General features: G+C 36.4%; 1 protein-coding gene across 1 annotated transcript in view; it reads right to left on the bottom strand.

Moving 5' to 3' along the window:
• Positions 1-18909, bottom strand: part of PLPPR5 (phospholipid phosphatase related 5) — a 125050-nt gene that overhangs the window by 5728 nt on the left and 100413 nt on the right. The window contains exon 5 of the mRNA XM_059900389.1: positions 13790-13909. Within this exon, the coding sequence (XP_059756372.1) occupies positions 13790-13909 (120 nt within the window). The remainder of the gene's footprint in view (positions 1-13789; positions 13910-18909) is intronic.

Genomic DNA, 18909 nt, shown 5'->3' on the forward strand with positions numbered 1-18909 from the left:
ATACTAATGTGTTTATGGTCCTTAGTGGATGTGGGTATCCCTGGACTCTATCCAAAGTTTCTTAACTTCCCTAACTCTAATGACCTGTCCAACATACTTTTAGCCCATATTCACAACTATGTTCTCGACCATCAGCCCAATTTACCCCCTGGCTTACCTCCCTCATACTACAAAGTTTCTTTGGCCATTTTAGAAATTTCCCAACCAATAATTGTTCATCTGCTCCAGCTCATCTTGCTTCTTTTCAATTCTATTTCTATTACATTCATTCTGGACCCCATTTGAACTCTCTTTAATGGCATCCTCAAGTGCCTTGCCCCAGTGCTCTTACCTCACTTGCCAAATAAAACCTTGGTGCAAGCTGGTTCCTCTATCTGGAATATTTTCCTCTCCTTCTCCCATGCCACCAGTCCTTCAGATCTCTACTTAGAGGATGTTGTAAGCATCGCTAAGTTTGGATGGGTCCCCGTTTATGTGCTCCTCTAGCATAACTATCATCACCCTGTTCTGAATTTCCTTATAAAATTATTTATAAAATCTATAAAAGTACAGACTCATGAGACTGTAAACTCATGAGTCCTGGGAAAGGTACCATAGTGCTGCTTATTTGATATTTGTTACATGTTTCATATATTACAAACCTAATAACAAATAAAATGTTACTATACATAATGAATGATGGTAAAAAAGGTAACTCACCCATAAATTGTACCCATGCCCTCTTTTACACTAGTATTTTAATCTAACTAATGGCTTCTTATTTATTTTATTTCTCTTTAACTTTTTAAAATGCATTATATTTGCTAAATAAGCAGCCCAATGTTACTTGACAGAGAAGAATCAGAGGATGTGAGTATGAATCAAGTGCATGATAAGTTCTTGTATAACCAGGAGCTGATTAAAACTCCTTATTTAAAAACTTGCCTATTTTCAGAAAGAGGTAACAGTCAATAAAAATCTGGATGAGCTACATCAAGAGTAATTTCAGAACCATTCAAACCCATAAGGGTCATTAGGCATGACAAAGATACTTCAGAAAAATTTTGTAAAGGTAAACATATTGAATATATTTACCATACAAACCAACAATCCCATTCCTAGGTATTTATCCAAGAGATTGAAAAATATACATTTACACAAAAACCTGTGCATGAATTTTTGTATCAGCTTTATTCATAATTGGGAAAAACTGGAAACAGCCCAGATATCCTTCAATTGGTAAATGGATTTTAAAAAATGGTGGTACATCCTATACAACAGAATACCACTCAGCAATAAAAAGGAAAAAAAGAAAACAGGTAACAACATGAATGAATCTCAAATGCATTATGCAAGGTGAAAGAAGACTCAAAAGACTACATACTATATGAGTCCATTTATATGACATCCTGGAAAAGGTAAAACTATAGGAACAGAAAAAAGATAGTGGTTGCCAGGGGTTGGGGGCTAAAGGAGGGGTTGGCTACTATTTTAGGGTGATAGAAATGTTCTATGACTTGATTGTGGTTATGATTACATGATAGTAGGCATTTGTCAAAACTCATAAAACTATATGCTAAAAAGGGAATTTTATAGGATGTAAATTATGCCTTTAATAAACCCCAATTAAAAAAAGTAGTACCATTAAGCTACTCTATGAATTAAGTCTAAGGGCCAAGTGGTGACTAGAATCTGATCTGTCAGTTATTGAACTATTGTTTCAATATTTGTTTCAGTCACAAAAAGGGAAATACAAAATAAATGTATGGGAAGGTATTCAAAAGACGCAAATTAAAATGAGGTACTTCATTTATTTTTGACCTATAAGATTGGTGAAGATTGTTAAGAACAATATTCTCCATTCTTGGTTTGATGTGAATCAAACCAAAAACCTTAAGAGTACTCACCCTCTTTTTTTCCAGCATTTCCACTTCTATAAATATATCTTAAATAAGTTATTAATTGAACTTACAAATATATCTATTTTAGAGATGTTTACCCTAGTATTGTTTATAATTGTGGGAAATTGGAAGTGGAAGCAATCCTCTGCCTAACAAAGGTAATGATGAATTGATATGGATTAAAGCTTTTCAATGTAATTCTATATTGTAATTCTATGTGCACAGCACAGTGATTATGATTTGGAGCTCTGCAGTGATAAACATGGAACATAAATAAAAAATGGAAAAAAACAGTTTCGTATTCCAATTTCAGAATGCAGGTTATGTGACCTTGGGCAAATTACTTAACCTCTTTAAGTCTCCTCCTCTGTAAAATCGGAATAACAAGCTACACTCAAATGATTTCTGTAAAAACTAAAATGGCATTTTATGTGTGATGTTCTTTGCATAATTCTGGACACATATTAGGTTCTCACTGAAGATTAGCTTTTACAGTTATGCTTGATATGATTATATATTCATTGATCTGCGAGCATACTCATGATATACCGTTACATGAGCAAAAGCTGGCTACAGAAGAGAGCATCTAGGGAGGTCCTGTACCACACACAAACTCAGACACATACTCATGGGGCCTCGAAGGCTATTTTAAGAAAATATGTCCAGTGACTACTGTGGTAGGATATGGATATTTCCTATTCATTACTGTTTTGCTTATCCAGATTTTTGAATTTTAAATCATTTACATAAGTTACTTGTTGCTCCTTTAACAGAAACAACAAACAACAAAAACTAAATGTGGTTGTTTCATAAGACTGGGAATGGGGTCATTGTTTATTTTCCTAGTTTTAGTTAAATTAAACTGTATTTTCTCTACCAAAAATGTTCATAGTTTCATGGTGCTCTGGACTGATTTTGAAGGCCGCCATAGTGTCTCTAGGACAGTCTACCAAAAGGGAACCAATCTGAGAGAAGAGGGGGATGAATGGGTGGAAGAAGTTTTCCATGTGTAACTAACGATGTGTGCACTGAGAATGATTTTTTTAATCCATCATTGTCTTATTCTGTCCTTAACTAATGACTGCACGAATCATATAATTAAAAAATGCAGTCATCAACTCTATATTTATTCATAAAATGAGATGACAGAGCTTGTTTATATTCAAAAGTAATTTACTGAAAAGACGCTTTTATAAAAGGCCTGCTAGATATGACTGAACAAAAAAATCTGGCTTTTATTCTTTGTGTAGTATATTATGATTTATAATAGTGTGGAGAAATAAATAATGAATATATGTAAGTACAAATAGGAAAAATGACATATGGCAAAGTAATATCAGTATATGCTAATTTTTCTAACCTAAAATGTTGATGCCTGGTTGGAATTTTTAAGCTTCCATTTTCAACTGCCTTTTTTTTTTTTTTTAAATATATATTTATTTATTTATTTCTGGCTGTGTTGGGTCCTCGTTTCTGTACGAGGGCTTTCTCCAGTTGCGGCGAGCGGGGGCCACTCTTCATCGTGGTGCGCGGGCCTCTCACTATCGCGGCCTCTCCCGTTGCGGAGCACAGGCTCCAGACGCGCAGGCTCAGTAGTTGTGGCTCACGGGCCTAGCTGCTCCGCGGCATGTGGGATCCTCCCAGACCAGGGCTCGAACCCGTGTCCCCTGCATTGGCAGGCAGACCCTCAACCACTGCGCCACCAGGGAAGCCCTCAATTGCCTTTTTTAAGCAATATTAAATTTAACAAATGAGAGCAGAGTACAGCATGTAAACATTGATTCACTTCAAATATTTTTCATAAGTGCTCAAAGCTTAGATTGAGAAAAAAGGCCTAAAATATAAAGATATTTTGTTCCACTAACTATTCCAATACCTGATCACTAATACAGTTGTTTTGACAAGGTCCTATGTAACATTTACATTACAGTTCAGCAGCTCTGTTAAACAAAGATTTGCATTATAGAAAAGTAACTGAATTTTAAATAGATTGCCATTGTTATTCAAGCACAACATTTTGAAACCTCAAAAGAATTTATCACAGAGAGCACCATAAGGTATAATCATATTTGTCTTGGCAAGAAACCACAGGATTGTTTTGCTGTTGCTATGACACTAATGTATGCAACATTTTATACTATAAGATTTTCTGCCACATGTGCTATGTATGACATAGACGATCTGTATAAATTTTTAAATCCATGAAATATATCTATAAGGGTATCCTATCCTGCAATAAAATGAAAATCCTATTAAGGGAATCATTATTGTTACAGGAGGGAACTAACCTGTGTTAAGCACCTACCATGTGCCAAGAAGTTCATTTGGGATCTGTTAATCCCAACAATTACTCCATAAGGAAAACATTATTATATCAATCTTTTTGGAAAAGGAGAAGAGGAATAATTTGTCTAACCCCGCCTAGGTCTAATGTAGACAAACCAAGCTTCAGACTCAGGATTGCCAGCTGCAAAAGCTTGTCTCTCCAACCTCCACCCCACCCCCACTCTGCCTAAATTTCAGCTCAGGCTTCACCTTGATTTCTGTGATTTTATAACCTGCAAAACAGTCAATGTAAATGTCAATGCATGTGGTTTCCTGGGTCACCGTGAATTCCCTTAGAATTTTCCTATCCATATAGTTTTCCTTTGCAGTTGCCATGGGAATTAAACAAAACATGGTAATTTCTATCTGTATTAGTACACACTCCTTATGCCATTTCCAGATTTTTCGAGCTGTCATCACTGGTTACCACTTTCACTCAGCTGATGCTTCTGTTAATCAGGAAATGCTTTCACACAACGAAGCTTCTTGGGTAGTGCAGGTTAGTGAAAAGTCCCCGACCCAATGTACAAAACTGTAATCTTGTAAATTATTCCTAGCATTACCTTCCCTTTCTTGTTGTTGGCAAGGGGGAATTACCTTTGGTTTAAATGATTAGCTCACATAAACCTAAGAAAAAATGATGCTTAGGCTTAGATGGAAAAAAATTTTTTTTTCTCAAAAAGCATTTCCTATACCTGGCCCTATCCACTAAGTGAGTTCTCAAAGCGATCTCAAATGAGCCAGCCATAAGTGGCTATAGTGGCCTGTTCTATTTGCCTTAATAAAACTATGTAGATTATCAACTCCTCTCAGATGTATTGGAAATATTCCATTTTGTATCAAATCCCATCTATCCTTACATTTAGTTTTAAATATTTTTGTTCCCTTGCTAGATAGTGAGTGTCCCTTTCTTTAGATTTGCTGTTTGGCATCAATTAAAATTGATAATGCATAAGCATACATCATGTGTATGTGCTTACCTATGCAAATCTGAATGGCAGCATTCTTGCCCTCAGAACAAGCAGAGGGCAAGAGGAACAAAAAACAAAAAGCACTTGGTGTTTTGTTTCTGGGATGAATGCAGCTTGAACCGGGAGGATCCCTGGAAGGAAGGAAGTCAAGGTGCTCCTTTTCCGTTAGTTATGGCCAAGAGAAAAGTCTGAAGAGAGGACAGGAAAACCCCATAGATGAAAGGTCAGCACGTTTCTTGAGGTTGGTGGGGTGGAGGGATAGTCTTCTTAGTGACACCCTGGTCAGCAGTTAGCCCTTCTTCACTGTAAAGCACTGGTATGGTTAGATAACCCCTGCATATAGACCGAATGCTTGTGTGCCCCCAAATTCATATGTTGAAACCTAATCCCCAACATGATGATATCAGGAAATGGGGCTTTTGGGAGGTGATTAGCTCATAAGGGTGGAGTCTTTTATGAATGGGATAAGTATTCTTATAAAGACCCTAGAGAACTCCCTCACCCCTGCTGCCATGTGAAGACACAGGGAGAAGATGGCCATCTATGAACCAGGAAGTGAGCCCTCACCAGAGAATGAATCTGCCAGTGCCTTGATCTTAGACATCCTAGCCTCCAGGATGGTGAGAAATAAATTTCTGTTATTTATAAGCCACTAGTCTATAGTATTTTGTTATAGCAGCCTGAATGGAGTAATACAACTCCTCTTATCAGAACCAGCACCCGACCAAAAGAGACTTTGCCAAATGATGCCTGGTCAGTCAATATGGCATAACATGGCTGTATTGAGGTCTAGTCCGTGTCATCTTTATCTTTTAACTGGATTTTTACAACAGCCTCTCAGATTGGTTTTTGTTTGGTTTTGTTTTGCTGCAGTGTTGCTCTCCTTCAATTTATTCTCCGTTCTGAACACGCCATTTCCTTCCTTACACTCCTTCATGGCTCCCCTTTGCTTACAAGGGTAAGAACCAACTTCACAGTGTTGCATAAAAGACCCTTCACAAATTTTCATCAAACATGACAGAGAGTACTTTTCCATATACTTCTTTTTCATTTGCATTTGATCTCTAATGATGTGCCTATTCATGAACTTTGCCCAGTTTTCAATTAGGATGTTTTATATATTACAGACATTAACCCATTGGCAAGTGTGTAATTTATATCTTACACTTTGTCATTGGCCTTTTTAAACTGTTTTAAACTACTCTTGATAAATTTTATTTTTAAAAACGCTTGAACCTAAATTTTTCTAGTCAGCAACGCAAGAATGAAACGGTAATATCGAGTCCCTCCTTTATAAAATCTACAAATTATCATACTTTGACAATTTTATTGGCATTATCTAAGATTTGTCTCATTTTGTCATTGCTGTATTAATTTATTTTGTTATAGATCTTCTCTTTAAATGAATTTTATAATTTTTCCCTGTTTCTGTCACTGCATTTACCACAGTCAATTCTAATTAAGTCTATATTTAAATGGTTTCCATTTTTCCTGCCAACTCATTCATAATATGACTTTTCTCAATTTGAGAGCTCTAGATATTGGTGTTTTGCTCAGTTAACTGGTAAATATCTTCTGGTATGAGTAAATATCTTCTTTCATGAGTAATATAGTTCCTGAATTCTTACACATGTGGTGCTTTATGATTATCTTAACACTTAAATGACCTTTTGGGTGGGAATAGAATTCGTATGTCACCACCTTTTTCATAGAAACTCGGAAGACATTACTCCATTTTATTCTGGCATCTAATGCTACAGCGGGAGAAGTTTGAGGCTAGCATGCTGTTAGTCTTGGGTGGTATATTAGTTTTGTGTGTATTAGTTTTCAGTAGGTACACTGTATTATAATCTCAAAAGCTCAGTTGGCTTCCAACAACAAATGTGTGTATATACTTCCTCATACTACATGTTGGTGGTCAGGTTCTATGGATCTGCTCCAAGCTACAGGTTGGGTGTTGGTCTGCTTCCCATGACTTCCCATTCTGGGACTCAGGCTGTCAGAACAGCCCATATCTGGAACACAGCCTTCTCCTGGAAGAAGGCTCAAGAGCAACAGGGTAGGCAGAAGCTCATGATGGTTTTACAAGTTTCTGGTTGATGGGCTATCTATCAGGTTCACTCATATGTTATTGATCAAGTCCAAAATAAATGGAGCAGGAAGGATACTCTGCCTATAGAAGAGGGTAGTTAATAATTGGGAACAACGATACCATCTACCACAATATTTATAGAATTCTTTCTTCAGTACTGAAATTTGAAAATTTCACTGAGAAATATCTATATTCTGGTATATATTTTAATTTTCCCTTGTATCCTGTTAACCCTTGGAGCCTAAAGATTCAGATATTTATTTGGAAGGAAAGTTTCCTTATAGTATTTATCTGAATATTGCTATAGCTTCATTTGTCCTCTTCTTTAGCATCTACAGTGATTCACATGTTACATTTCTGTGGTATACCCTTCATATCTATTATTTTTACTCAGATCAATTTTATTCTCTTGTTCTTTTACTACAAATTCTGAAACCTGTCCTTAACATAACTGATTTCACTTTCTCCATTGTGGATTTTGTTCTTTATGGTTTCTAGTATTGGTTTTAATCTTGCCATGACATTCTTTTCTTACATTAGTTTCCTAATTGTGCCATTGTGCCAGCTATCTTTCATCTGTCATTTCACATATTTTCTTTAATTTCCTTGACTGTAGAAAGGAGATATTATCTACAATGAATTTAATTATCTTGTAATCTTTTTTTCCTCAAAAACGTATTCTATCTCTTAAAATATGTCTTTCTTCTGTGTCATGAAATCGTTTTAAAGGATTTAAGTTATTGTCCTGATTATTTATACTTGAATCAGAATAGATTTAGCTCAGTTTATCTTCCTAAACTGAGTGGGAGAAGATTCAAAGACCCCTTAACTGTTTTCTTGAATAGTCAGGGAATCCTTCACCTAGATCTTAAGCCGAAGAGCTGGAGAATGTAGTTTTATAATATCATTTTGATGATTTACCAGCCTGAGAAGAGTGGGAGAAGAAGCTGAGGCCATGGACATTTCCAGGAAGGTCACTTTATTTCTATATGAAACTATATAGAAGCTATAATGAAACTATTGCTATGGTTGCTGAAATATCAGGACTGCTATTCTGTTCAGCTTAAACTCTACTACAGGAAGATGGCATAGTCCTTGGAGGCAGCTTATTTATTTTTAGTTTTTTACTCATTTTACGGTACCCATTCAGTTCAGGAAAGGGTTCTTTCATCTGGCACGTGCCCATATTAATGAGAAGACTGATCAGAGGAAAGCTTCTTGCCTGAAGGCTTTCTTTTGGTGTGTACTTGCTTATCTGCTAACCCTGCTTCAACATGGTGTTGGTCCAAGGTGATGAATTATGCTCTAAATAAGTCTCATTCTCTTAAAGGTCGCTCCTATCTCTTGTCCTCACTCTTTGAAATTTTGGAGGTATTACTGGGATCATATAGGATTTTAGCCACTTCTGCAACATTGAACTTCTTTACTGGCAAAGAAAAATTTTAATTGTCTTTTGGTGACATCCATCAAACTAGATCTATTTATACTATATCTAGTAGAAATGCCTATAATTTTACTCTATCTTGTTTTCTCTCTGTGACACAGCTCTTAAGATATTAACTAACTCCTACTTTACTGTTGCTCATATAGGAGAGTAAAGCTAATGAACATGTAAGTGTTTCCATCTTCATTTCCTAGAAGGAGAGGCAGACTTTTGGTTTTTGGACTCCCGAGAGTAATTAATGGTGTCTTTGTGTTTTGGGAGACCTCCTGAAGCCAGCACCCCTGAAGATTCTGTTTGGGATGCATGGGCCCTTGAAGGCAGGAGCCAGAAAAGGATAAGTTTGAAAGGGAGGAGTGGTGCGACTTGGCTCTCTGGGGCCTTCGGTCGGTGGGATTTTGTGGCTCCTGCAAATGAGAGGCACCTACACACAGCTTGTGTCAGGGCCCCAGGACAGACAGGACCTGAAATGGAGATGACTGCAGGTGTGTCAAGGACAGCTGGACCCTGGGCATGATGCATAAAGGCATGCGAGCTACAACCAAGGTCTCCATGCCCAATTTGGCAGAGAAAAATAAACCAAACACTCTCAAAAGGTTTGTGGGAGTCATAAGGAAGGGGCACAGGAACTTAAATTATTCCAGGGGAATTTTTCCAAGGGACTTGGCTCAATCAGAACATATCAACAGTCAATATGAGGAAGCGTAACCAAGACCTCCTCAGAGAGCAGCTGAAGAAAACTGAATAATTTTAAAACACTATAATTATTTTAGTTACACAATTTTTCATGAATATAGCCTCATTACAGGAAGATAAAGAGAAAATGAGAGAGAAAAGGAAGAAAGGAAGGAAGGAAGGGAGGGAGGGAGGGGAGACAAGGGAGGAAGACAGAGACAGGAGAGAGAGAATCAGGTCCACGATGTCAGTTTCTCTCAGACTAGTGTCTGTAGGTACCCTTCCCCCTTCTCTCTCTCATCTATATGCTCTTTTCTTTCCTACTAGAGAGAAATATCTTGTGCGGTGTTTTGCACAACTGGCTTCATCATACACAGACACATTTTATATATATCAACTTACAAAAATTTTACAACATACTAGAAAACTTTCCACATCTTGATTTACCTCATCCATTTTAACTGTTGAATAGTAATAATAATTATAATTCGTAATGATTAAGGGCTTCAGACGTGCAAGACACTGCTCTAAAATGCTTGACTATTATCTTATTGAACTCTTACGACTATCATTCTATGAATCATTCTATGAAGGAGAAAACTGAGTCACAGAGCATTTAGGTAAGCTGCCCAAGATCCAAATTGTCCATAATTGCCAGCTAGTCTACCTCTAGAAACTGTAAGCAGAAGTACCACACTATAATGTACTGGATCCCATTGTAGGAATGTATCACAACTGATTTAATAATTCACTACAGATATACATTTAGATCTTTCATGATTTGATATTACAAACAGCTGTAATAAAGTTACTGGTAACTTAAACAAGTGGACATTGAGATACGATGGGCTACTTTCCACAGATGATTAATTCTTTTCATAAAACCAAATGTAATGAATGTTCAGATTTATTTAGCCTTCAGAAAAATCATGACTTTTCCTCAAACTGTGGTAATTAACTATATGACAAACTCCCTATAATTAAGGGATAAATTGCTGGCATTTTATAAGCAAGAACATTTGCATGCTGTAATTACTCTGTAGTGTACCATTTATCAAACATGTACTTTGAACATAAGAGGTTATATAAGTACATAACTACCAAAAGAAACCCTTTGCCTTCTCCATGTAAAACTGACAACCAGAAAATGATAGTTTGGCATAAGAATGCTAAAACACTAGGCCATACCTGTGGACCACACTTTAACACTGGGCCTCCTTTCTCTCCTCAGAGGGCCAGCTTTAAGGATCTAATGTCATTCTCCAACTATCAATTATTAAGATCAACTTACTGGGGAGCGATTTGCATTCACTTGTTTCCCACTGTAAACTATGATGAAAAGCAATATATTTACTCCAAACATTCCTTATCACAGAAAGAAGAGAAAGCTACTGTGGGCTTCCCTGAAGTGATGGTCTTCCTCCCTTTCTGGCTGATGAGCTCAAATACATGTCCTCTCACCCGCAGAGCTCCTGGGGGAAGCTTCTGAGACTCGTGCTCTTCCTGTGGTCTATGTGAGTGAGGGCAGCAGACCACAAACTGTGCAGACAGCGTTCTGCCTTGCAGACAGGGATGGAGAGAGCAGAGAGGGAAGTTGGAGCTCAGCAGGGTGAGCGTAAATGTGCTAGGTGTGTGAAGGGGAGAATCAAAGTAGATTCCAATCATCTTTATTGCCTAACTACCAGAGTGAAGACAAGGCACATGAATTTGTCATAAACAAAAATATTAATGAAAGAAAGAAGTTAATAAACACGGATCTCTTGCAATCTATGGATTCTAACAGAATACGTTTGCTTTCACCATCTAACATCTTAAAAGTCACTATAAATAAAAATGAATTTGCATAAAATCAAGAACAGAAATATTTTAATAACTTAATATACATAATGATGTAATGGTATATAAGAATATCTGGCAATGCTAGTAGACCACTAAAGAACCGTTATGCAAATAAATATGTTAAAAAGCAGAAGGCTGTGATTTTTGTTCAAGTTAATATATTGAGAGGTATATAAAATAAAGACTCTATTTTTTACCCTGACCATTTTCTTCAAAGTATGTTTAAGATCTCTTCCTAAATTCTACTGTTTTCTATATTTAATTTAAAATTAAACAAGATTGAATTTTATATGTATTATTCACTTAAACATATATTTTATCACATAGGCATGTGTCTTGGATGACTACATTGTATAATTTTTCTTTGCTGTTTATCAGTGATATGGACATTTGCAAACTGCTTAACTACTTGTAAGTTCAGTTTTCTTAACTGTATAATAAGGAAATTTATTATAAGAGGGCATCAACTAAACCACTGTAGAAAAAAGATGAAAACAATCCAATGACTCAAAGAGAAAAGGAATTTATTTGTTTTTCAGAACCATCTAGGGCATGTATGTGGACTGCTCCATGAGCTCATCCAGAACCTAGGCTGTCAAGGAGGGTAAGTCATCTTTGAAAATTAAATACTATTCCAGTCATTTACCTTTTCCATTTGGCGAGAAGGAGTACAGAATGTCCAGGACAAGAGTTTTCAAAGAGATGACCCAGCGGTTGTTGCACCTACCCTTCTGCTCACATTGTATTGGCCTAAACTTGGTGGCATGGTCACACCTAACAGCAAGGGAAGCTGGGAAAAAGACTACAGCTGGGCAGCTGTGAGTGTAGCTAAAATTGGAGTGGGAAATTTCAGTAACTAAAAGGAAGAAGTGGAGAAGGAATACTGGTCAACTATCAGCAGTCTTTGCCACTAATAATACTCAACTTTAAAAATTGTTGTAAAGAACAAAATTCTACTTGTAGAGCACAGAAGTATTTTTGTGGAAGCAATCAGCATAGTATTTGACACATTCTGAATGATCACTACATCATCATCATCATCATCATCTAGTGTCTCTATCCTCATCTAAATGCTTGAATTCCTTCCGCAGTATCATGGATAAGTGATTATTTAGCTATTCTTGAATCCCTATAGTAAAAAGAAATTTCATTGCTTTTAAGGTGGGAATTCCACTTTCAGAAAGTTGTTACTACTTACCAGACATGATTTATCTTTCTACACTTTCATTTCTTTCATCCTAATTGTGATCTCTGAGGCCCCACAGAACAAATCACATCCCTCTGCCATACGACAGTACTTCAGATATTTATGGGAAGCTATTGCTTCTTTCTTGAGTTTTTTTTTCCTATAAACTAACCATTTTTGTTCCTTCCAGTCTCTTATAATCCATGATTTTGAGTCCACTCACCATCTTAGACACATCTATTTGCTCACTTAACAAATATTTATTGTCAACTTTTCTATTTTATCAATATTCACCTTTAAACCATGTCGCCAAGGGCAGTACACAGTACACCAAGTTGGTCTGAGCAAAGCAAACCATCAAACCCCTCATTCAGGATATCATTTTCCCTAAGTGGGACTTAAAACCATATTCACTTCTGGAAGCCATATCATGCTGTTGATCCAAGTTGAATGGTAGACTACTATACCCCCTGAGCCTTTTTCATTTGTGCACTTAACCTAGACATACCCTACCGTACAGGAACTTTTTTAACAAGTCCAAATACAAAACACTTCCTTTATTTCTAGGTAATTGTTAGTTGTATCTTTATTGTACTCTTCCAAGAATTTTTATTCTTTCATCCAATGTATTAATTATCCCTCACAGACTCAGACCATCTAAACCGCCAATTAGCATGTAACTGAACTCTTCATCTAAGATATTGATCAAAATCTGGACGTGGACGGGGCTGAGGAGAAGCCATTAGTAACCCTCTGAGCAGTCATTTAAAGTCTCAAGAAAAGTTATTGTTATCTACCTGGCTTCTCTGTTCATTGCTATGCTCAATGAGGCCTTGATCTGCCATTCAAAGTGCTACCTAGTCAGGCTCCCTTCAGCCCAACCCGACCCCCAGTGCCCCCCTGAGCAGGAGAGCATGACTGGTGATTCCCTGCTGCCAGAACTTTATACACTGAGGTTCAACAAATATTTACTGAGTCCTGATTATGTGCCAGTTGTTACATTAAGCAGTTTCTCATATAAGTGAGGCATGGAAGAAATGGAATGCTTATATTCTCAAGTAAAACTATCTTATTATTTTGCCCATGTGTGGGGACCACTGTATAACATTCCTATCTTGAAGCTATGGCAAATTACAGAATGCATCCCATGTACAGACTCAGCTTTTAGCGTGAGGGATTTGAAGAAATGTTTTCCATGTGATATGCATTTTTCTAAGATGTTGTATTCAGTGACTAAATTCTTGCTAAATACCACATTAGACTCTGAGCTTGTTTTAGTAAATCAAAAATGACTGTGTAGGAACTCTCAAGAGTAATTATTCATTTGCTCTAACAATCACATTTAGAATTTAAATTATGAATCACCTGTACAGATGTTACCTTTTCCAAAGGACTTTCTACTCGAGGAATGCTGATCATTGGCATCTGTGCCAGATTATCTGTGTGTATATGCTCATTTTCTGGTTGTCTTCCTTTGAAATTATTTACCACACACACGACCTAAAATTTTGGGAAAAAATACAATTAAAGCAAAGCCATGCTCCTTATAACTATGACCCTTGTGAATAGCCTGATAAATCTAATCACAGTAATAAAGTATTGGAATTACTTAAATATTACATGTCTGTAACTTTACATCCAGATTTATCTTGTGTAAATTGTAATGGTTAATTCAGCGCAAGCATGTTCAAAAACATTTATCAATTAATACGTAGCTCAGTTAATGATGATTTTATTATTCCAAAATTTTCATTAAATTAGGTTATAGTCAATGCTCAAATCAATCCAAAAATAAGATCATAACCCTATAAAAATTCATAGCAAGCTAACCTTTCCTTATTGTGGCTAACCTACAACTTAATTTAAATGTTAATTATTTCCCATTGCTTTAAGATCGTTACATTCATAATAAACCTTCTACAATTGGCACTTTCTAATTTAGTAGCATGCTTTAATTAACCTAATCTATTGTCTATTATTGTATCCCACATATATTTGGCATTTCGACAAGTGGTAGCTTACTACTGCTACCACTGAAATAGAAGACCTTCTACATAAAGGAAACTGGCCCTTGTTTCAATTGATTATATCCCATAAGTGACAGAATTTGAATTAAACCAGAAGTTCTCATATTCTAGTGTGCATAAAATGGCACTTCTAAAAATGCACATTCCTAAGCCCTCTCCTAAAAATTCTGATTTCACAAATGAAGGATAAGGCCTAGGAGTTGCCACTTTTAAAAGGCATTCCTGAAGTTTCTGATGCAAGTGAGTCAAACTTCAAGAAATAGTGATTTAAACAGTACAGGAAAATTATTTGCTATTATTTGCTTATATTGAACTAATGGGTAAGCTATTCTTGAGCCTTCTTTTTCTAGGTTTTATATTCTATTATCAAACCAAAATATAGAACTTACTTGCAGTTTATAACCTAACATTCATTTAAAAAAATAAATGCTTAATATACAAGTATAAATTTATACTGTATATTTTTCACAAATCCTCCATTGGAAAGCCTTTCCTTTAGTAGGGCTCATTACTGAATATTTTCAAAGGCCAATTAGATCTTGGTTACTCTCCAGTTTTTAAATAAAATTTTCAAATCTACAAAATAACACATACTCTGAGACTTTATCTCATAAAAAAAATTTCCTTGCAAATTGCTATATACTTATTATCCTTCCACTCCCTTGAATAATTACAGATCAGAAGCATAGATCAAAGCCTGATAATTTGATACTTCAGCTTCATCACTGCCATCAAGATGTTTAAAGTAAGGGATGGCAAAGGCTTAGAGATGGGTACTTGAAAATCCTTCTATCAAGTGTTGACCCAGCAAAGGACAAATAGATAGTGTTTTGTCTGTAGTGGGCAGATAGTATATATTTTTGATTTTGCAGGCATACAATCTCTGCAGCAAGTACTCAGCTCTGCCATTTGGTGTGAAAGCAGCCAGAGGCAATTCATATAGGAATAGGCATATCAGTGTCCCAATACAACTTATCACACTGCTATATTTAAAATGGATAACCAACAAGGACCTACTGTATAGCACAGGGAACTCTGCTCAATAATCTGTAACAACCTAATTGGGAAAAGAATTTGAAAAAGAATAGATACATGCATATGTATAACTGAATCACTTTGCTGTACACCTGAAACTATCACAACATTGTTAATCAACTATACTCCAATATAAAATAAAAAGTTTAAGAAATAATAAGCAGCAGACCAAATTTTGCCTATGGGCTGTAGTTTGCCAACTGACTACTGCCAAGAGCACAAAGAATATAATCAAGAATTTTAGCCAACAACAACATAACAAACAGCAGCTTCATACCCATTTCATGAAATATATACACACACACTCACATTTCCCTTTTCATTAATATTATAAATTAATGGAAAATCGGCAGATGAAAAACATTGCTACAAATTCTTCTGAATTAAAATTTGCTAAAATAACTATGTACATAGACAAAAGGAAGTCATCAGATGAAGAAAGATTCATCTAGAGTTAATATGGGCTACTGAAATTAGTATAATTGCTTTTTATGCTATTTAGGTTTGGAAAACTCTTTGAAAGGTATTATCAGTTATCTCTTTGCCTTAACTGAGGGTCAGGACAACACCCCATTGAAGCAGCTAAGAATTCACATGTGAAATATTTAATTGCCTAACACAGAGTAGATATTCATTAAAGCATTTATTAGCATAATGATTACTCTTCATTACTGTTATTATTTAAATCATAAGGAAGGAAATTACCAAATCTTCCCTAGAATCATATTCAAATATTTAGTAAGTCTTGTAACGTTCACAAGTATGAAACTGATATTCTATTAGAAAAATACTCAAAGAAAAGCAATTGACCTGTTTTTTTGATCCTGAGTCTGTAAGTTCTTGAACAGCCCTCTAGGTCTCAGTCTTCTCAATTTGAAAGTGAAGAGGTTGCAATAGATTAGCAAGTTAGCTCCATTTCTTTGGTTGGCAAAGGTATGAAAAATGCAACAAATGTTCAAAATAAAACCCAAGATGCGCCCATCTCCTGGCCCTACTCCAAAACTTGATCTTTTTCTGGACTCTCTCAGGGAAAGGCAATACCCCTCACATTCCTGTTCCCCTAATGCAGTTGCACGAGGCTGACAACTTGGACACCTCCTATACTCAACCAGTCACTCAATTTGCTCAATTTTCCTTCCTAAAGATTTTGATTTCTTATATCTGCTTTGTTCTATCTCCGACACCGACTCCATCGACTAAGCAATCACCACCACTTGCCTAAATTCCTGCATGGCTTTCTAAAGTCTCCCTAAATCCAATCTTGGCTTCCTCTGATCCTTTTCTACAAAGAAGTGAGAATGGTCTTTCCAAAATGCAAATTGTATCATGTTAACCTTCTTAAAACCACTTTGTGGCTTCGCTTCTCATTTCTCTTAAAGTGTAAACTCTAGCCCACCTTTCAACCTTCCTTCTTGGTTATCCAAACACCTTCTGCTCCCTTTCACTGCCTTTTGCTTGGAATACTCATCCCCACTGTCTTTGGGCACCATATCTTACTCATCTGTGGTATCGCCATCTCCCCTCCACTTCCTTACTAGTCTTCCTTGACCCCAGGCTGTTTTTGTTCGTTTGCTTGTTGGCAAGGACCTGTGATTCTTTTCAGCCAAGCACCTATCTCTATATGAAATTATACATCTATTAGCATAGTATTTTGGTTGATGTGATTCTCTTTCAAGGTTATCACCTCCATGGTAGCAGACACGGTTTTATTTTTCATCACTATTGTATTCTCAGTGCCACCGTGAATGAACAGATTAATGAATGAGCATGTATGTATCCAGCCTAAAAATTCTCAAATTTTCTAACGTTCCTGTATAATTTAAAGTGATTTTCTTTTGAAACATTCTATTTTTACATTAGTGGTTTCCGTGAGTGTAATTCTACCCTCTCTTCCAAAAAATGACACTCCTAAGTCACCATTACACATAGATTTTTGGTTCCTTTTTCCGGTAGTGATAATAAATTAATCTGATCCATCTGTGATCATTTTCCCTCTTCCTTGTGGCAAATAAAACATCTCTGTTGTATGGGGCTATGTGCATGGGCTTTGGGGTCAAACAGGCCTGGGGCTTAATCCTGGGCTCTTTCATTTACGAACTTTGTGAGCCCAGGCAAGTTACTTAATATAACGAGACCTGTTTCTCTTATCTGAAAAATGAGGACAATAATAACTACATCTCAACATGCTGTTATGAGGATTAATTGAGTTAATATAGTAAAGAGTATTCAAATAATTCCTATTATTATTAATATGATATTACATACGTCAACCCGACAAGCTTTTGCTTTGGCTCAGTAAACTTGAACTTTTCTGCTGGACACTAATATGCATCTTTGTTGTAAGTGCTTTGAGGCACACATTTTTATAAAACAATATTAGTCAATCTACAGCTATTGTTCAACTAGTACTTGCTTTGTATTTTCCTAAGCTTGGGGATTGTGTTCTCTAACATTGAAGAAAAGTCACGTGAGATAAGAATAATAAATTTACTACAGAAGGTAATTACTTGTTAGATTGTAACAGGACTGACTTCAAGTGCAGTGGAAATTCAGGAAAAATGGGAGAACCATGTAATCAGGGACACTTCCTGGGGAAGCTGGGATTTGTCTAAGAAAAATCTCAAGTGCATAAAGGATTTGAATACACTCATCAAAGGTGAAGACCATGATACCTAGAACCTTCTCTGTACCACACACTCGACAGCCTTTATTATATATGTGATTTCCCTTAACCCTCAAAAGAGCTCTGGGAAGTAAATAAAAGAGTTCATTCATTCATTCATCAAATATTTCCTGAGAACCTCCTATGTACCAGACCCAATACTGAGAATACACAGTGATGAAAACAAATAAACACCTTCTCTGTGAGTGGCTTACATTCCAGTGGGTTTGATAGCAAAAAACAAAAACAAAAATATTATATGTGGTATATTAAAAGTTGAATTACACAGTGGAGAAAAGTGAATAGGAAATGAGAAAAGGAGTCCTTGGGGAGGGGTATTCACTTTAAATACAGTTCAGGGGAGGCCTCACTATTTTAGGGATGATGAGGGGCTAAGTGACTTGTGTGATGTCACACATCCAGCAAAAGTGGCAACAGAAGGATTCAACCTAGGTTTGTCTGACTCGCACTCCTGTTTTGCTCTCTAAACTATACAGAGGAGTGGGTGTTCCAGCTGAGGCAACGTACAGGCCAGACAGAGCCTATCTGTGTAAGAGAGGAAGAAAACTGACTGGATTCCATGTGAAGGAGTTCCACTGTAACAAAGGAAACATAAACTTGGCCGGGAAGAGTGAAGCCAGATTATGGAGGATCCCAGAAGTTCAATGGAAGTGTCTGATTTAATGCAGCAGGAAAGAGGGTTTTGTTTGTTTGTTTGTTTGTTTTGCTTTGTTATTGGCAATGAATTATGGTATCATGTGTATGAAGCAGAATGT

This window comes from Balaenoptera ricei, chromosome 1, assembly GCF_028023285.1.
Source record: "Balaenoptera ricei isolate mBalRic1 chromosome 1, mBalRic1.hap2, whole genome shotgun sequence".
NCBI classification, from domain to species: Eukaryota; Metazoa; Chordata; class Mammalia; order Artiodactyla; family Balaenopteridae; genus Balaenoptera; species Balaenoptera ricei.